This window comes from Triturus cristatus, chromosome 3_2 (assembly GCF_964204655.1).
Source record: "Triturus cristatus chromosome 3_2, aTriCri1.1, whole genome shotgun sequence".
Classification (NCBI taxonomy): domain Eukaryota; kingdom Metazoa; phylum Chordata; class Amphibia; order Caudata; family Salamandridae; genus Triturus; species Triturus cristatus.
In genome coordinates, this window is record NC_140584.1 from 309,538,248 (window position 1) to 309,559,038 (window position 20,791).

The 20,791-nt window shown below is 45.3% G+C and overlaps 1 protein-coding gene across 1 annotated transcript in view; it reads left to right on the forward strand.

Moving 5' to 3' along the window:
- Positions 1–20,791, forward strand: part of CRYBG2 (crystallin beta-gamma domain containing 2) — a 462,035-nt gene that overhangs the window by 385,878 nt on the left and 55,366 nt on the right. Inside the window, exons 6-7 of the mRNA XM_085647746.1 lie at positions 4,833–4,951; positions 11,613–11,775. Of these exons, the coding sequence (XP_085503872.1) occupies positions 4,833–4,951; positions 11,613–11,775 (282 nt within the window). The remainder of the gene's footprint in view (positions 1–4,832; positions 4,952–11,612; positions 11,776–20,791) is intronic.

Below are 20,791 nucleotides of genomic sequence, written 5' to 3' on the forward strand. Positions count from 1 at the left end.
ATGGTGCCAATGTTATTGCTAAAAACGGAAGAAAAGTTGTTTTTGAGCAAGGTGAGAAGGTCAGTATCATTAAGATTGCAGTTGTCAATGGAAAGAAGAGGAGGGTCGCCTAAAACAATAGGATTCTTATGACCTGGTTTTAAAATTGTACCCAATTAGGCTAGGTCTTTCCAGCCTACCAAATCTATGCCCTTGAAAGCAACGTAGATCCCAAACTTCCCAAAACTTGCAAAGATCCAATAAAGAAACCAAGAAGATCAATATCCTTCTCAAAAGCTTTGGGAGATATGTCGAGAGCTTGAAGGGTAATGGAATGACTCCATAAGGTATAAAAGGTGGTGTCGGCTAATACAGTAATGGGAGCTCCCGAGTCAGCCATGACTTCTAAGGGTTTGTTGTGAATGAGAGCTTGGCAAAGAGGACCCTCACATTCTATAGAACTCAAAGGTTCGTCAATGGAGAGAAGGAGATTTGAAAAATTATTGGTGAAGTCAGAGACAGAGGAATTGTAGGAAGAAGATGGAGTTTGCAGTTCAACATTGTGGATTCTAACATTTTGAGAGGTGCGTTAAGTTCTGCAAACTCCTTGAAAATGCCCTGTCTTTTTACATTTAGTGCATTTTCTTCCCAAGGCAGGGCAAGAGGGAAAATTACCAATGTGGTTTTTAGAGCCACAACGATAGCAAAAGTGTTTAGTTCCCTCTTTGTTCACACTTTCTTTGTTAACTCTGATGGCAGAAATAGGAGTAGCAAAATCTGAATTTTCTGAAACATAGGATATGGGAGAATGACCTTCTTGACCTGATAATGCTTGGGAAGAAATGATAGACGTTCTTTTTTTTAAAAAGCAGTTAAAGACGAATTGGTCTCTGATGCAAATGTCAGTGGAATCCATGAAATCGCAAGTAGAAGCAAGGACACGTAGAGCTGCAGCATATTCTTCGACTGATTCGTCGCTGCCCTGTTTGCGTTTGAAAAAACTGTGTCTTTCCAAAAGGACATTTGGTTCTTCAGAGAACTGTTTTTTAAGTCTTTCTTTGGCTTCAAGATAAACATTCCAAGTGCCATCACCAGCAGATCGTGGAAAAGTAGGTAAGATATCAAAGATCTTTTGTGCAGCAACACCAAGATGATTGTAGACAAGTGCATTCTTCTTTGCTGGAGAATATTCCTAACCATCAATATCTATAAAGTAGTTCTCAAAAATATGAATCCATAGTTTCCAAAGGATCTCAGGTTTGCCTGGTTTTTGCTAAAATGGAGGCGGATGCAAAGCATTGTCGGTAGATGACATGACAAAAATTTAGAGTAGCTCCCACAATGAGGATGTCAAATGATGCAGGAGGAAGTAAGTGTGCTCTCACAACCACCTAGAAGCAAAGTTCACTGCTATAGAATGTACAGGACGAAAAAGTAGTTGAAAAGTAGTTGGAACAGAATTCCACAACCACTTTGAATTACAAGTACTTTGTTAGAGGCTGTAAAGCGAAGCGAAGCGAAGCGAAGCGAAACTCCCAGAGCCCAGTAAAAATAGTAGAATATTAATACAGGAATGCCTCTAGAAGTAGCTGGAGCAGAGCTCTAATGACAATCAGCGTAAAATAGCAGAAATAAACAATAGGAATCTGCTTTGCCAGGCTGACTGTGATGTCATAAAGCAGCTGGGCTCCATAGAAAGTGAAAGCAGCAAGAAGCATCATCAATAAACGTCACAATGACTAGGAAGCAGCGTCAGTCAGAAGGCTGTAGGGCCGGTTGCCGTGGAAACGTTGAGGCAGGCAAGGCTAAGGCGTCATAAAGAAAGACGAGCTCAGTTGAAAAATGCACTGGCATGAGCCCAAGAATACCAGTTAAAGCCTGCGAAGGCCAAACATTTGAAAAATGGCAATAAAACAAAATAAACACACCTGAAAGTCTGTGGGTTCCGTGGGACAGCAGAATGAAGCAAAATGAATTCAATCAGGAAGCCACTGGCGTCGCAGGAGTCATAACATAGGAAGGGGTGTGGGCGAGACAGAAATGTTACTTTTCTTTTCTCTGACCCACTCCTGGCACCAGAAATGTAGCATCGGAAGGAATGCGAGGCAAGCAGAGTATGAAGTCAATGCAGTTTTCCTTTATTCCAAGCTGGACACAGAGTAACAGAACCCACAGCGAAGGCAGCTGCTGAAGGCGAAGTACAGGGATAGAATGAAACACAACGTAGAAGGATTCTAGAAGATAGAATTATAGAGAAAGAATAGAAAGAGACAAAGGGCAAAGAACATAAGGAGAAAGAAGGGAGAAAAGGAGAGATGGAAAGATATTACGCCCATGCAAATTGTCTCTCCACACTACTTCAATTTATAATCCCTCGATCCCATGTGCCCCTCACTTGCTTCCTGTGGCCGACTCAGAGCGAGGGAGGACTACAGTGGAGAGACAGAGAGGAAGCGGGGAAAAAGTAAGTTTTGAATAAAAAAAATTCTCAGCCGCTTCCATCGCATCCTCGCCCCTCCCGCATCCTCCCCCTACCTCACGCGTTCTCCCACCTCTCCTGCCCCCGCCCTCCACCTCCAATAGGTGCCAGCCGCACCTGGAGGGGAGGAGGACGCGGGACAAAAGGCTACGAAAATGTTAAATTAAAAACGTATGTTTTTTGCCACTTCCTCGCCTGTCTCTCCTCCGTAGTCCTCCCTGGTTTGGGGTCGGCCACAGGAAGCACACCCAGGCTCCCAATCAACCAATCACAATGCTGCCTTTGCAGCGTTGTGGCTGGTCTGTGCTCCGTTTTTCAGTGCTCAGACGCTGACTGGAGGCCTGGGCATGTTCTCCACGTAGGCTGCGATGCAGCCTGGATGGATAACATGTGAAGTGTGCATGATTGTTGTAAATGGCCCAAGCAGTCATTGCGCACTTTAGGAGGGTGCAGCCATTCCTTCCCTGCCCCCACCCTGTCACCTGCCCCTCGCCAAATACTGAGAATATTTCATGATGGCCACCATTCAGATCAGGGACGCTTCAACCACTAATATTTGTGGAATTATGCAAATGTGTGACCACCTTCAGAGTTGATTGGCTAAGTCCTTCCCAGAAGAACATAAAATGAGTATGCACCATTTCACCATCCGCACAATACACAAAGGGACATCCACAGCGCTGTCAGATTTCCACATTTCTTTAGTGCATCAATGTGAACATTTAAGAGCTGTGCTACCATCTCAAATTCAATTAGTTCATACCGGGATAAAAAGTGAAATCATCGCCACTTGGGTTCATTAGTACACACCACCAACACAATGTTTTGGAGCAAGGGCCCTTTCCATGTAGGGTTGCACAGATTTCATTTAACCCAAAAATATACTCCCCACCTCAGCATCCCTTGCACAGAGGCCTGTGCGGTAGCCATACATCTGCCAACGCCACTCTGAGATCACAAGTTGCAATTCTGCCAGGAATCCTGGTAATTGTAGTCATCATATTAAATGACATAACATAAACATTCCCACCAATAAACAATCTTAATGCAAAAAGGAATTATGGATGGGTGAAAGGCTGTGTTATCTAGTGCACTCACACGTTCTTCCCCATCGACGGATGAGGGATTTAAGTAGGGCAGGTTATGCAAGTGCTCGGCCCAGAAAATAAATAGAAAGAGACTTAAACACATTCTTACCTAGCCTGATGCTCGGGTCCTTAAGTTTCGAATCAAAAACACTGATTTCTTTCTTGACATATATGCAAAAGTCACTGGTGTAGTGTCTGTTACGTTGCACGTGTTTCACTACATGTTGTCTGGTATCTGTGCCCCTCTTCATAGTAATATGTCATTTTCCCAGGTCTTGTGTTTCTGAAGGTTAGTTTGAGTCTTAGGTAGCCACTTGATTTACCTTGAGGTGAGTTCTCGGTGTGGGAAGGTATTCGTGGTGGAACCAATTGAGTTTAGGAGCTGAGACTGAAGCCAACGTGAGTTTCTGACAGTGCCTGTCCGTGAGTCATACAGGTGTACTGACTGCATGCCCATCCAGTTCTTGGCCTCGTTGCAGAGTGCTCATAGGAATAGTCATATGTGTGCTAACTGTAATTAGGATTCTGTGAGAAAGTGTGTTAAGCAGATGCAATGTTGAGTACATATGGACAGTGCCAATGAAAAAGCAAGTACAGTGTGTGTGTGTGCGTGCGTGAGAGAGACAGAGAGGGAGAGAGATTGGGTGATGAGGTGGAGGAGCGAGTGAGAAGACAGCAGTAATGGAGAAGAGGGAGCTGCAGTATGAGATAAGTAGATGAAGCACTTTAGAAAGATATGTGTGGATAAAAAGGGTGTAAGTGCATGAAACATGGGAAAGGGATGTATAGAGAAGTTCGGGAGTTGTTACTCATAAAAATAAGCACCAACAAGAATTGGTAACGCCAATAGGTCTGACTTGTTTTGTGTATGTGTGATCAACACGCGATGTATGTGGTGACACTTACAGAAAACACATATAGACGCAGCCAAAGAATGGTGGCATGCCGTGTCAAGCGCACGATTCTAGTTCACATGTTCAGGCCACATCCATAATTACATAGACACACGCCATATCATGGATTTGTACTTATGCCTCTTGACCACACACTCGAGGCACCCATCTCCCTCTTTCATCCCACTTACAGTGCTTACATATTGCAGTTTACAATCGCTCCCACCATCGACGGGTCAGGAGCAGCATCTCTGCGTCTCTGCTGCAGTCTTCCTTCCCTCGTGCCACGGGTGGGTGAAGCGGCGTGTTACCGAGCCTCTCAGCCAGGCTTTCCTACTGGTTGGTCTCCCTGGAACTCATCAGATCTCTCTTTCTCCTTCATTTGGTTCTCAGATGGTGATCTTCACAGAGCCCGGCCTTCAGGGTGAGCAGCACGAGATCTGGGGTGATATCTGCGATGCCACCGTCCTTGAGCTGCCCAGCGCTATCTCCATACGGGTGATCCGTGGTGGGTGAGTACAGGAAGAGTGGGGTTGGAGGGGGTGAGTGAGTGTGAGATGGGTCTCTGGTGGGAGTGATGTCCATGGTGGGTGAGTGATGGGTACATTGGGTTTGTGTGTGAGCAGACGTGACATCACAACTGTGTAGTGCTTGCTTGGGTTTGAAGGAGCTGATGTCAAGAATGGTGTGTGAATGGTGACTATGTGGTGTCTTAGTTTGTGAGTGAGTGAAAGTGATGCCTTTTGTTAACGTGGACTGAGGTTGACACCTTAATGTTAGAAATTGTTTTTGCGGGGGCGACAGTGGCTGCTCCTCCAGTAAGGCAGAGGAGTGTCACCCCATTGCTCCCAGAGCAGTGAAAAAAGCAAAACTAAAATCATAATAACATAATTATTATCATTTTATTTTTCGTAGCTACTGGGCTAGGTTAGGGTGGGGCGGGAGTGGGGTCACAGGGGGAGAGGTGATGGGCACACTCTAAGTGTGCATGACGGTTCAGCCAGCCAAACAGTCAGGCACACTTTTTATGTTAGGGGAGGAAATGCTATACTAATCCTATTGGACCTTTGACACGGTTCATCATAAGGTATTGTTGAATCGACTATATGAAATAGGTGTAAAGGGCTCGGCTTGGAAATTGCTACAATCGTTCCTGTCGGATAGGTCACAAACTGTAGACCTAGCTAGACGGTAACACCTCAGAACCTTTTTCACTTCCGTGTGGGGTGCCACAGGGCTCGGCTCTTAGCCCCACGCTTTTTAATATCTATGTGGCACCTTTGGCTGGAATCATTAGGTCATTTGGTTTCCAGCTCACCTCCTACGCTGACGACACACAAATTGTGTTGTCGCCGACAGAGGGAGCGGAAAAGGAGGCAGGCGTTCGCTTCCATGACAGTAGGAGCTCCATCTCAGCCTGGATGTCCTCCAATTGTCTGAAACGTAATTCAGCTAAGACCGAGGTTTTAAAATTTGGCAATAATCTGTGGGTGTGGACGCCAGAGTGGTGGCCAGAGGATCTGGGCTTGTGTCCTGTACCTTCAAGAAAAGCCAAGAATCTTGGTATCGTGGTGGATAATAAACTCACCATGGGGGACCAATTGAATATGGTGACCTCAGCATGTTTTATGGTCCTTAGAATAATCAAGAAAATTAAGTTCTTCCTGACTGAGAGCAACCTGAGGACTGTGGTGACAGCACTTATAATGTCGCATCTGGACTACTGCAACAGTTTATATCTCAGTGTTCAAAAACAACACATGAACAGGCTGCAACTAGTCCAGAACGCGGCAGCTAGAATGCTGACCGGAACACCCAGGTGCGCCTCTGTCAAAGGAGAACTTAAGAAACTGCACTGGCTTCCAGTACAACTAAGATCACGCTTTAAAGCACTTTGTTTTGTCTTTAAGGCTGTTAATGGGACATGTCCTGAGTTTCTCAAATGTAAACTTTCCTGGTATGTCCCAGGGAGAACACTACGATCGACTGGTTCTAAACTAGTGCAAACTCCCCCTTTTAAAAGAACTAATTGGGGAGGTAGAAGTTTTGTTCATGTGCCTCAAAAGCATGGAATGAACTTCCGCTCCAACTCAGAAATGCCCCAGACCTCATTTCCTTTCGTAAGGGCCTGAAGAGATGTTTTTTCTCTCACTACTAGGCCTTATGCACCTCAGGTAACCAGTACTTACCGCCAGGACACCCTAGGGTAACTGTGCACTCTATAAGTATAAATAACATAACATAACATGTTCCCCACCAAGCTGTAATGCACAGCTTGGTGAGCAACATGCACAGACTCATAGTCCCCATCTGAGCGCCGAACCACAGCGCTTAGACCAATCGCAGCACTGCATTGCAGCATTGTGATTGGCTTAGGGGAGCCTGTGTGCTTCCTGGTTCTGGGACCCACCAGGAAGAGAAGCAGCGAGACAGGAGAGATGGGGGCCGTGAATAGGTAAGGTTTTTTTTTACCGACCTACCACCCCTTTCCCTGCCAGCCTCCACTGGGGGAGAAACACTAACTAAGATGGATACAACAGCACCCAAATAAAAAAAGATACAACAAATGCCCTTAATATGAGGCCTGGTAAATGGGATGCATTTTCCAGTTGCCCGGGGTACTGGTAACTTTAGGAATGGAGAAATCTCCCCCAATAGTGTTGGATCCTAAGAATCTCCATAGAAATAAAGAATTACTGAGGAGGATCAGTAATTCCCGGTCTGATTCCCCTGGTTATTCCTCATTTTGGGCCAGACTTTTACTCGTAGATCGTTTGGATGAAAGTTAAGGGATCTGTGGTGTACCGAAGATCTCAGAATTCCGATTGAACGGGCAACAGTAGTTACTGGTCTCATGCATTGGAATTAAGATGCCACTTGTAATGAGGGTGAAGATATTGTAACCAAATTAGTGAAAAATAAGTGTTCCTATTACCAAAAAGACGCGAAAAGAACATTTGACTATATAAGCCATGAAAGTAAAATTGAGGTAGTAGAGACATTTTTTTACTGCACAGTTTATGACCCCTTAACCAAGTAGGCCTCAAATCTGTGAATTGGTGGGGGAATATTATTAAAAAGCAACAATAGAAATAGTCTCTTTTAGATACAAACTGCTCTAAATCGTAGTATGCAGTTTCAAGGTGGAGGCACAGTAGAATTTAAGTTTAAAAATAGTATTTTGGTACATGCGTCCATTACATCAACATGAGACCAGGATTATTCACCAACGGGGTCTTTCAGGGATGGGAAAAGTCACTTTCTCACGCTGACTGCCAAGTGCCCCCGCCCCAAACACAACACAAGCCCACTAGATGCCCGCACAAGCCCCTCTCGCTTCTTATCCGAGGTAAAGGAAGACAGGCACAGCCGGGAACCTCAACTCTCAGGAGTCTCTGGGTTCCCCTGGGTCCCTCACTGTCAGCTAGCATGGCTACAAACACAAAGGGCCCTCAACTACTTATGAGTTTAAATAACTCCCCTACCATCAAAGCTGGGAAGTGCCACACCTTCAAAGGCATCCTCCCTGGCATAGATTGGCATACATTCTGCTAACCTAATAATAGAGGAAGAAAGCCCAAAGACCTGTTGTATATTCACAAGTTAGATTACATATTTAAAAAGCTTTTTGCAATCTCTCATATGTTATGATTTAAAAGCATAACATTAATATGTATCACTGTTTTGAGGTTCATTGTAAAGTGCATGCAGCTTCTAATTTATATTTAACTCACTGCTACCGTCTAGATCTGGCAGCTATCAATAACTGGTTTTAATTCAAATGTTACTTTCACTATGCACTTATGGACGTTGAAAAGCTCCCATTAATAAAGTGTTTTTTTGTTCGGTGCACTTTTAAAAGTAGCACACTGCTGTGCAAAAGCAAGTACATCTCATATAGAAGACATTTGACAGGTGTACACTTCTCGCCAAAATAGCACCCTTGTGTACCCAGCAGCAGGTATGCCCTCTGTTTTGCCTCATTCGCTTTACCAGGGTGCGGACACTTATAGGACATTTATCTTTTTACACATAACATAAGGGCTGAATTAAGGCATAGCTTCTCATATCAGTGGAATCTGAAATAAAAAGTACAGAAAAGGCTATGGTTTAGGGGTTACTGTAGGGCAGAAGGAATGCCCTACACACTCACCACAGAGGTTGTGCATTTGCATTTCATGGGAACATCTGAGTAGAAAGTATGAGTTGCACTGGCTGATGTACACATTTCGCTCTGGTGTTTAGTGAGAGCATATGGAGACCTGACGGTAGACTTTAGGGCAGTGCTTAATTTGCAAAATAAATTAGTGCCAGGGCCCTCATCAGTAGGCCACTGCTGTTTACACCACCCATTGCCCCCACCAGCACAACCAGTGAGAGTACCAACACAACTACTAGCCATCATAAACTTACAAGTGTGACAATTCAGACTACTCCAGGCCCCCAAAACTATAAAAAAAAATAGCTTGGGTGGCAGGTCTGAGTAACTTTAAGTGTGGTTAATTGATAAACAACTGTTTGTATGTAAGATGCTCTCTAAATTACACAAACAGTGCCACCATGTGGCAGACTGTCACTAGTGCCAGTGTTGCCAATTAAATGCCTGTGCAGAGCACCAGAAACCCCAGCTCAAATTAAGCACTGCTCTAGAGAGACATAAGGCTGAGTGTAGTTGAAAGAAAAGGCCTTTGTCATTGGTGTTCCTATCCTTCTTCTGTGAGAGGTGAGGGTGTCATAGACCTCCTGAGTGTCCATCCACTGCTCCCCTTTTTGGAGCTACTTTTTTTAATTGCATTTACGCACTCTGTACGAGTACTTGTGTTTTCACTTGCTACTTTCCCAAATCATGTCTTTTCAGTCACATCCCCAGCTGTTTTTTCTTTATCTATGCAACACAAAATTATGATGGACGGAATGTTAAACATTGTCAAACATTCACCCCTAGTCACAGATCTGGGTTTAATCCATCGTTATTTTGCTCGCCACACCATTCCAGTTTGGACCTAGTGTGCAAATCAGCCTTGAACCTGTTTCCCATGGGAACAGTCCAGCCCGAACTGCCAGACCAGTTTCTCCCTGGACCAAAAAACAAGCATCCTGGGACCAGTTTCAGGGCATCACACCTCATCAGCCAGGCTAACTTGAAACCGGCGGCTTAGCGAGCACAGGAACCACCACGTAGGGTGAAAACGTAACACAAAAAGATGATGGACAGAATGTTGAACATTGTCAAACATTCACCCCCAGTCACAGATCTGGATTTAATCGATTGTCATTTTGCTCACCACGCCATTCCAGTTTGGCCCCAGCCATATGCAAATCAGCCTTTACCCTGTTCCCTATGGAAACAGTCCAGCTAGAACTGCCAGGCCAGGTCCTCCCTGGACCGGAAAACAAGCATCCTGAGATCGGTTTTGGGGCATCACGCCTCATCTGGCAGGCTAGCTTGAAACTAGTGGCGTAGCGAGCACAGGACCCACGTCTAGGCATACCCTTCCCACTTAGGGTGAAAATGCAACACAAAAAGGGTATGCCCAATCTACCCCACCCAACCTATTTCACCCAATCTATCCCACCCAATCACCCCCACACCAGTCTACCCCCATCGACTCCACTCCTATTTACTCCAATCTACCGCACTGGAATCTACCCCAATGTACCCCACTCCAATGTACCCCACTAAAATCTAAACCACTTCAATCTACACCAATCAACACCACTTAAATGTACTCCAATCTACCTCACCCACTCCGATCTACCTCTTCAATCTAGCCCTCCCTACCCCATTTCAATCTACCACACTCCAATCTACTTCATCTCAATATTTCCCAATTAATCCCACTCCAATCTACCCCACTGCATTCGACCTCAATCTGCCCCAATCTACCCCTCTCTAATCTAGCACAATCTACACCACTCCAATCCACCCCACCACATTTGACCCCACCACATTCGACCCCAACCTACCCCACTCTAATCTAACACAATCTACACCACTCCAATCTACACCACCTCACCATCTACCCCAATCTACCCCATCCCAATCTACCCCAGTCTGACCCAATTTGCCCCAATCTACCCCACCCCAATATACCCTACTCTAATCTACCCTCCACCAATCTACCCAACTCGAGTCCAATCTACCCTACTCCAATCTATTCCTATCTATCCACCCCATTCCACTCCAATGTTCCTCATTCCAATTTATCCCAATCTACCCCACTCCAATCTACCCTAATATACCCCACTCCAGTCTACCTCAAGCTACCCCACTCCAATCTACCCAAGTCTGCCCTAATCTACCCGATTTCAATCTACCACAATCTACTCCACCCATTTTTCCACAATCTACCCCACCCCAATATCACCCAATCTACCCCACAACAATCTACCACACTGTAATCTATCCCACCCAAATCTACCCCAACCTGCACCAGACCAATCTACCCCACTCCAATCTACCCTAATCTACCTTGCCCCAATCTACCCCAATCTACATTGCCCCAATCTACCCCACCCCAATCTACCCCACTCCAATCTACCCCTATCTACCCCACTTCAATCCAGTCCAATCTATTACACTCTACTCCACTCAAATCTACCCCACTCCAATGCGCCACACTTCAATTTAACCTAACCTACCCCACTCCAATCTACCCTACTTCAATCTACCCCACTCCAATCTACTCCCCTCTAATCTGCCCCAGTCTACCCCTCTCTAGTGTACCCCACTTCTATCTATCCCACTCAATCTACCCCACCCCACCTACCCCAAACTACCCACCCCTATCTACCCCAACCTGCCCTAATCTACCCCAACCTGTCCCAATATACCCCACCTCAATCTGCCCAACCCAATTTATCCATCCAAATTTCCCCCACCCTCATTTGCCTACCTCAATGTACCACACCCTAATTCCGCTAACCCCAATCTTCTCCACACCAGTCTACCCCAATTCACCCCACCACCAACCTACCGTTTTGTTCTGCAAAATTAGAGGCTGAAGGTAACTAGAAAATTGGGCTAGTTGTACTATAAGGTGGGATTCAGACCCCTCTGTGAGAGTAGGCTCCTCGTCTGGGGAGAAGAGGCAGAGATCTCTGGGTTGACCCCCTCGTCCTGGATTCTATTCCTAAGTGTTTGTTCTGTTTCCCAATCTCTTGTCTCTGCAGCTGGGTCATGTATGAGAAGCCTCGCTACCAGGGTCGGAAGATCGTGCTGGAGGAGGGTGACACTGAGCTGACTGATCCTTGGGGGGATGAGGACGAGGACCCAGAGGCAGAGGAGGAGGCAATGACGCCTGTGCGCATCGGATCGCTGCGGCACGTGGTCCGGGTGAGTAAAGATGGCTGCCACTTAAGGGATGAGATGGCTTACAAATAGCTCCACACAGTATGCGTAGCATTGGGTGCCTTTATGTTAAATATGGCACATTACAGTGAAATATGGCCATGGAGGGTGAAATGCAGCGCATTAGGGTGAAATAGGATGAAGTGACGTTAAATAGCGCAATGGTAATATAGGGTACATTTTGGGGAAATGGAGAAGTTTGTGTGAAACAGAAGGGGGAAAGGGGAAAATGGCTGGAGTAGTGTGAAATAGATTGGGGTGTTGTAGGATGGAAGCAGATAAAGGGCTCAAAGACAGACTGACTGATACATAAACTAGCACTGTTTTTGGATGGTGTGTAGAGAGCTCTTTCCTAACATATTCTACAGATTTGGGTACTATCTTCCTTTTGAAAAATAAATGCCATGTGGGACAGCATTCCTGTGTCACCCTTTTACGAAGTGTGCGCCACGAGACACATCCAAACACTGATCAGTTGTTCACAAACAGGCCCTTGAGCCATCTGTGCCCAGACTGCTTGTGAGTGACATCGTCATCACAGAAAGAGGTTTGGACTACTAACCAGAGGTATGTGCCACTATTATTTGCTACACATCGCAATATTCACCATCAAGGCCAGATGGCTTGACCACTGGAAACCAGGCACATGGAAGCCCTTTGAATATCCCTCTTCCAGCCACGGTTAGCTTCTGGCATGGGCGAGCTAGGCCCAGGCCGCCAATCTTCAGAGGTGGGAAAAAAACTGTTTGCATAAATGTCCTGCAAACAGCAATGCCCCATTTCCTTTGCTCTAGTGATTTCGTTTAAACTGCCTCTATTCGATAGCCCCTCACCTTGCCCGACCATCTATTTCTAACCCCCTGCCGCCACACATGAACACCCCTCCCCAACCCAACAAACAACCTGTAGCCAGCCTGAGGGAGCTACATTGTGAGTTGTTCAGGTGAGCTGGGGGAGATGAGAATTTGTGTGTTTAGAGGCAAGTTGCTGATCTGACGTAGCCAGTTGGAGACCGGCTGTGAAAAGGGGCTGGTGTCTCATTTTATTCACCAGCAGGAGCAAGGGCAGCAAATATCTTTCCGCCCAGGGTAGTACTGGAGCAAGGGCCGGTTCTGTCCGTAGCCCCAGAGCAGAATGGCAGCCATTATGTTTCCAGATTCACAACTGCATTTTGCACGTGAAGCACTGTAGCCCTTTCACCCTACGGAACATCTTTTATTGGCCCACCTGCAACCAATTAGAATGGACAGATCGCACGGGACATTTTTGATCAATCTAGTTGGTTGCAAGTAAATCCCTACGATTGGCTGTACTGCCCGAGGATATTTTCTTATATTGTTGAGAGAGTACATATAAAGGACAGCCCCAGAGAGCAGTGGAGTGCTGTACAGAACAGGATGTGTAGCCCACATGTAAGTGTATTGTAGAGTGACATACAGGTACGTATCGAAAGAGAGCTCCGCACAGTAAACACAGACATATAGGGCCCGATTCACAAATGGCATATGCACTCGTGGCAGAGGCCCCGCAGGAATGTACGTTCTTATGATGCATTCTTTTCCCCCGCTGGGAATCACAACGCGGTCATTACAACGACAGCGTTGTGATTCCGCATACCATTACTCCGCAAGTCGGAACAACGACTGGATGTTGGAATAGTATAATTTACTATTCCAACTCCAGTCTGTGCTGACAATAGGGAAGGTGTTGAATTTTAAACCCAACACCTCCCCCCCCCCTCCGCAAGTCGTTGTTCCGACTTGCGGAGTAATGGTATGCGGAATCACAATGCGGTCGTTGTAACGACCGTGTTGTGATTCCCTGCGGGGAAAAGGATTTGTGGTAAACGTTGTTTACCGCCCCGCAGTCATGGCGGACGTGCCCGCATTCGTGGCGGGGCCTCCGCAATGGGTAACTGCAGTACACAGGTCCTGCCACATGTGTGGGACCCCTGCCACGAGTGCGGGACCCACACCACGAGTGCAGGACCCCTGCTACGAGTGCGGGACCCACGCCACGAGTGCGGAGCCCCTGACACCAGTGCAGATCCACGCCATGAGTGCATGACCTCCTCACAAGTCCGAGGCCCTTTGTGAATTGGGTCCATAGTGAGGAAACATCAAAAATGCTGTGGGCAGCCGCAGCCTATACAGGTAAGAGCGGTGGGGCCGGGTGGAGGGGGGGTGGGGATTCAACAGACGACGCGGGAAAATTAATAATTTATTTAATTTTCCCTTGTGGTCATCTGCCGAATCCCCCACCCCCCGAACCTGGCCCACCGCTCTTACTTGCACAGACCGTTCCTGGCTGTCGGGTGAGGAGGGAAGAAGGGGGGCAGGGTTATAGCCGGTATTGGTGCAGCAGGTGCAGTGCCCAAGAGGCCTGAGAATCTTCTGAAGCCTGATTATTACTGTATTTTATAATTCAAACAATAGTCAATGGGGTAAATGTCCTTCCTAGCACTAGGGCCCATGTTACACTGGCTATGCTACTGAGGAAGTAGTGGGAAGGGATACAGTCAAGGATTACAGGAAGGGTTTAAATGGGTGGGGTTTGAGTCCTCTCCTGCACTGCCCCACAGAAGAAGGTTGTATGAGTTGCAAAAGGTCATTCCACAGCCTTGACCCATGTGCTGAGCAAGCTTGTCATTCTTTGCAAGTGTTTTGGCTTTCCAGACAATTAATCATACTCGTGTGGAAGACTAACCCATATTACTGGTACACTGCCAGAGTTAACAACCATACACTTTGGTTAACCTAATAAAAGTAAATTGACATATCAGACGAATTTTATAGTGCTCTAATGCTTAGGCTGTGGTCTTGCAGTGACGTTCCAGAAGTGTGCGTTTCTGTACGCAGTAGGATATTTTGCAGCCTGGAGTCTGGTTTGCAGAGGTTGCAGAAGTTGTCTCTCCAGCTTGGTCAGTTGCAATCAAGCTAGGCAGAACTTTATCTAATATGTTAGCTAAAATGTCTGTGAAGATTTTGAAGTCAACCTACACAGAGATATCAGCCTGTATGAAATACATAATTGTATCGCACATCACTCCAGGGTTTCGGAATGACTGATATCAGTGCCATCGTACATCAGTCGCAGGTTTAGGAATGACTGATATCAGTGCCTGTGCCATTGTGGATGTAATCCCTGGCCCTTCAGGAAAGGAGTTATATAGGTGTGTGGATACCGGGGAAAATATATCAGCAAAGGTTTTATAAAACAAATATGAGGCTGTTCGCCCTGGGCGCTTTGTTTGTTTATAGCCTGCTTATGGCTATGTATGGGTTATCCTAGGGTTGGGGCTGCTCAGGTGTAAGTGTAGAGATCATTTTGTTTTTCAGATAGTTCTCGATTTTTGCAGGTGATAGATCCTCCTGAGCATAAAGTTCCTCATTGATCCCCTGGAAAGAGTCAGCGATCTCCTGATCAGAGTGTTGAAGTAGCCCTTTCCTGTTTCAAATTCTTGAGATCCTATTGCGGACTCGTTTGGCTCAGAATCTGCAGGCTAACAGTTTGTCTGTTCACTGTGCCCATTTATGTCTTGCGTCTTTATTGTGTCTCGCTGTGTGCAAAATAAACTGTCCTCTAACTGCTGCCTTAAATTTGTCCCATCTTTTACTTAGGTCCGTCTCTTTCATGCCCTTCACAGTCAGGAAGTTACTGATTGATTTCAAAACATCATCAATGACCTCCTTGCTATATAGCTTTACACCACTCATTATCCACCCTTATGTGATTAGCGGTCTGTTGGGGACCGCAGTGTCATACTAATGGGAGAGGAGTGTGGGGGAGGGGGGGTCTTGATCAGAAAGTGAGATTTGTTCAGTGGTTGTAGTCTCCATTCTGGAGGCCATGGTACTTTTAGTCAGGAAGCGACTTATATGAGCGTAGGCTTTACGGACTGTTGAGAAGTGGGTGTAGTTTGTGACCAGAGGGTATTGCTCCTGCTAAATATCAGAGATGCATAAGTGCTGCAACCAGGAAAGGGAGTCTGGTGAGAAAGTACTGACCTGGCCCACCTTTTGGACTGACCTGTTTTTTCTCCGGTCCATAACATTATTTAGGTCTCCCTTAATAATTGTGTCTGCTTGAATCTTGTGAAGAAACTCCTCTATAGCTTTTTGGTGATAGCTTTCTGTGTATATGTTTGGTGTATTTAGAGAAACCACAGTATCAAGATTGTGACATTGACTAACTATAAGGGTGACCAGACTTCTATCTTCTCTGCTGCACTGTCTGATCACTTCACATTTGAAGTCCCTGCTAAGACATATCACCACCCCTCCCGTTTTATTGAAGCATGAAGGAAAATACTGCCTGGGGAACCATTTGGATTGGAGTTTATGCCAATCTTTTCTGACTAGGTGTGTTTCCTGCAATGGGCACACCTCTCCCTCCAAGAAGTACAAATGATTCAGAATTGATAATCACTTAGTTAGTGAGTTTAAGCCTCTGAGGTTAAAGCTGATTGACTTGGACATTGTGTGATCAACCTGGTGTTGTCTGCTTGCGGTACAGTAGTAACCCATTGGTATTGGTGTTTCCCCTTCCGTAATGTGCCTTAAATCTCCACATATCCACCCACCTAATAACAGACACAGCAATCACCTTCACTAAATGTTTGATTACACTGGCTCTAAAATACAATAATTCCAGTGGTGAAGGGGCATGCAAAAGTCTTAACCTTCCATAATCAGCCCCACTCCAGGCCCCATTCCCACTGCCACACGCTCCCCCACCCCATTTGTCTATCCCTACATATCGCTTTACTCTATGTGGTTCATAGGAGCCAAAGTCTAGGGCCCAAGGGGAACCTGGACATCCATCACCCACCCATTATCCCAGTAAGTGCATACACTTGGGCCAGAGTTGCTGCATAACATCCTAAATAAATGTAGCTCCAATCTGTATAGTGTACAATATGGGATCAAACTTGGAGCTTCTACTCGTAGGTCTTAGTTTCAACTCTTGTGATGACTGGGAAGGAGCAGTCAGTGGGACTGAGTTCTTCAGATTCTCATAGGTAGTCTTCTTCTTTTGTGCTATGACAGCAGCACTTGGCTTACAAATTGATCTGAATCGCTTTTTCATGGATCACTGACACAATATCGTGGTAAATAATATCGCTGACAAAAATATAATTTACCACAATATTGTGGGCCTTTAATTATAATGGCAAGTACAAAAATATCTACAAAAAATATCGTTGACACTAATTTTGTCTAAAATATACAAAAAGATCAATTTTTTAATATAATTAGAGTTTAAAGTTTTTAATATATAAATTTAACATAATGTAAATGTAATAAATAAATATAATATTTAATATTACACATAAATATATACTTATATAAACACACACACATGCATACAACCATACAAATATATCTATTAAATAAATAAATATAGTGAAACATAATTAATAAAAAATATTTCTTTACATTATGTTAATTGTTTAAATGTTTAACATTTATTACTATGAAAATGTGCATATATATATATATATATATATATATCAAGTCCAACCCCATTCCAACTCAGAAACGGGCCGACACATGCTCAGTGACAACTGGTAGATGTATTGCCAAAATTCAAAGCGCAAAGCAGGAACCAAGTTCAATGTTGTGAAACGACCGGCATACGCGTTTCAGTCTTTCGACCTTCCTCAGTGCCAGTTCCAACCAACAGTGAAAATACACCTGGGGGCCTGTTTAAATATATGGGAGTTCTCTTCTGATTGGAATGTGTTAATTAACCAATCTCCACAGCCTCTGGCTGCGCAGCTCGTCATGATCCATGCCGGAATTTCATGTGACCCCGCTAAGAGTTAAAATACAGTGATTTCTATACTCGTACGTCAGGTGGCGTCCCAGTCCTGCTGGCCACGGTATGCACAATTACCCCAGCCTCTATCACGGGAGACAATGATGGCAATGGAACTACTGTTGGCACCTTAATGCAGCAAACTGCCACATCCTCTCTCCCCATCCCTTGGTAATATCCATGTAAATTTCCTTTCCAAGTGGGGGGACGACGCGCTGTACTTTTATACACAGACCAAGAGTAGCAAGCAGTGCGCGTAGCTCCAAACCAAGAGGGCGTGTCGGTAACCGGTGCTTGGCTTACCGGTGACACATCAAGTCCAACCCCATTCCAACTCAGAAACGGGCCGACACATGCTCAGTGACAACTGGTAGATTTATTGCCAAAATTCAAAGCGCAAAGCAGTAACCAAGTTCAATGTTGTGAAACGCTCGGCATACGCGTTTCAGTCTTTTGACCTTCCTCAGTGCCAGTTCCAACCAACAGTGAAAATACACCTGGGGGCCTGTTTAAATATATGGGAGTTCTCTTCTGATTGGAGTGTGTTAATTAACCAATCTCCACTGCCTCTGGCTGGCTGCTCGTCATGATCCATGCCGGGATTTCGTGTGCCCCCGCTGAGAGTTAAAATACAGTGATTTCTATACTCGTACGTCAAGTGGCGTCCCAGTCCTGCTGGTCACGGTATGCACAATCACCCCAGCCTCAATCACGGGAGACAATGATGGCAATGGAACTACTGTTGGCACCTTAATGCAGCAAACTGCTGCATCCTCTCTCCCCATCCTTTAGTAATATCCAGGTAAGTTTCCTTTCCAAGTGGGGGACGACGCACTGTACTTTTATACACAGACCAAGAGTAGCAAGCAGTGCGCGTAGCTCCAAACCGAGAGGGCGTGTCGGTAACCGGTGCTTGCCTTACCGGTGACACATCAAGTCCATCCCCATTCCAACTCAGAAACGGGCCGACACATGCTCAGTGGCAACTGGTAGATTTATTGCCAAAATTCAAAGCACAAAGCAGGAACCAAGTTCAATGTTGTGAAACGCCCGGAATACGCGTTTCAGTCTTTCGACCTTCCTCAGTGCCAGTTCCAACCAACAGTGAAAATACACCTGGGGGCCTGTTTAAATATATGGGAGTTCTCTTCTTATTGGAGTGTGTTAATTAACCAATCTCCACGGCCTCTGGCTGCGCTGCTCGTCATGATCCATGCCGGGATTTCATGTGCCTCCGCTGAGAGTTAAAATACAGTGATTTCTATACTCGTACGTCAAGTGGCGTCCCAGTTCTGCTGGCCACGGTATGCACAATCACCCCAGCCTCTATCACGGGAGACAATGATGGCAATGGAACTACTGTTGGCACCTTAATGCAGCAAACTGCCGCATCCTCTCTTCCCATCCTTTGGTAATATCCAGGTAAGTTTCCTTTCCAAGTGGGGGGGGGGCGACGCGCTCTACTTTTATACACAGACCAAGAGTAGAAAGCAGTGCGCGTAGCTCCAAACCGAGAGGGCGTGTCGGTAATCGGTGCTTGCCTTACCGGTGACACATCAAGTCCAAACCCATTCCAAATCAGAAACAGGCCGACACATGCTCAGTGACAACTGGTAGATTTATTGCCAAAATTCAAAGCGCAAAGCAGGAACCAAGTTCAATGTTGTGAAACGCTCGGCATACGCGTTTCAGTCTTTCGACCTTCCTCAGTGCCAGTTCCAACCAATATATATATATTACGGGTTACTCCGTTAAGCAGCAGGATACTTCCAAAAACGGACACGGACCCAGGTTTGGTGCAGAGTTTTTTTATTCCTCACCAGTCGCCATTATGCGTTTCGGCTCGCTTGATACGAGAAGCTCCTCCCAGGAGATCCGCCCGTCGTTTGGTGGTGCGCTGAGCTGGTAGAGCTCAAACCGGCAAGAGTATTCCACAGATCAGCAAATTACTACGCGCTCTCAGATAATGTTGGAAAGCATTATTTTTTTTATTTCCTCAGAATGTTACGTGTTTCGAAAGTCAAACTTCCTTGATCACACACTGAGCGTTGTGACGAGGTGCAATACATACATTTGGTACTTGACATAGAAAGGGAACTCAAAGTTAGGTTCACCATACACTGCACCACAACTGTAGCAGCCATATTGGAACATCATATATATACATTACTGCAATGTTGATTTCACATATGCCTGCGTGTATATGGAACTTGCCTTAAAAATACATTATTTTTTCACATAGGTATATTTACATTTCCAAGTTGTAGAGAAAAGAAAAAGGAAAAAGAAAAAGAAACAAGAGTAATGGTTTCTTAATGTTTCACCGATCGTAAATAAAGTTAATGCTATCCAATACAGTATTGACGATATTCTACACAACCGTTACCCAGCCTGAACGTGTCTATGCTTCGACAGCAGACTGCGATAATGAAGGTGCCGAGTGTCAAAGTTAAATTCTGCCATAGTGATTTAGTTACCCTCCGGCTTAATATAGTCCATGCTGCGGCTCGTGCTCTCTTTGTATAAAGTGCCGGCACACCTTGTTGCACATAGGACTGACCATAGGCCATTATCAGACATACATGTGCCTGGATAGTGAACCAAACAATACTTGTGCCAAGTGGCTAATGTCGTACTATGCCCTAAAAGTCAGACTCCCGTAAGGGTGTATCTTCATTGTAAGGAAGGGGGTTCCCCAATGTACTTGGTTCAAAAATTAGGAAGGTAAGTGCTCTTTATATACTGTGTGGTGAAACCTTTTATGTGACCCAGACACAGAATGACATATGCCTGGTCACCAAGCTAGCTTATCTCTGGCCTGAGTCGTATATTGTGCAGTAACTCAATACTCGCGCCAAGTGGCATAAAGCAACTCCTCCTAATAGTCACAAGTACCACATAAAACAATGGACAAAATTGTCTAAAAGTGGAAAAAAGTGAAAAGTTCTTATCTATCCATCAAAAAGGTTAGGTGGCCTGTGATGTGCCCGTGAAAATTCGATGGGCCCCTTCCTTTCCTCCTGTGAAAAAAGAACAAGAAAATTATGGATTAAAAATCGAGTATGCATATACATTATATAATATATATGTACACATATAAAATAGGTCTTCGGACGTCATGTAGAAAAATACAAGCAAGAAAATTGAATTCTGTACATGTAATTACTCTTCAATTAAATGT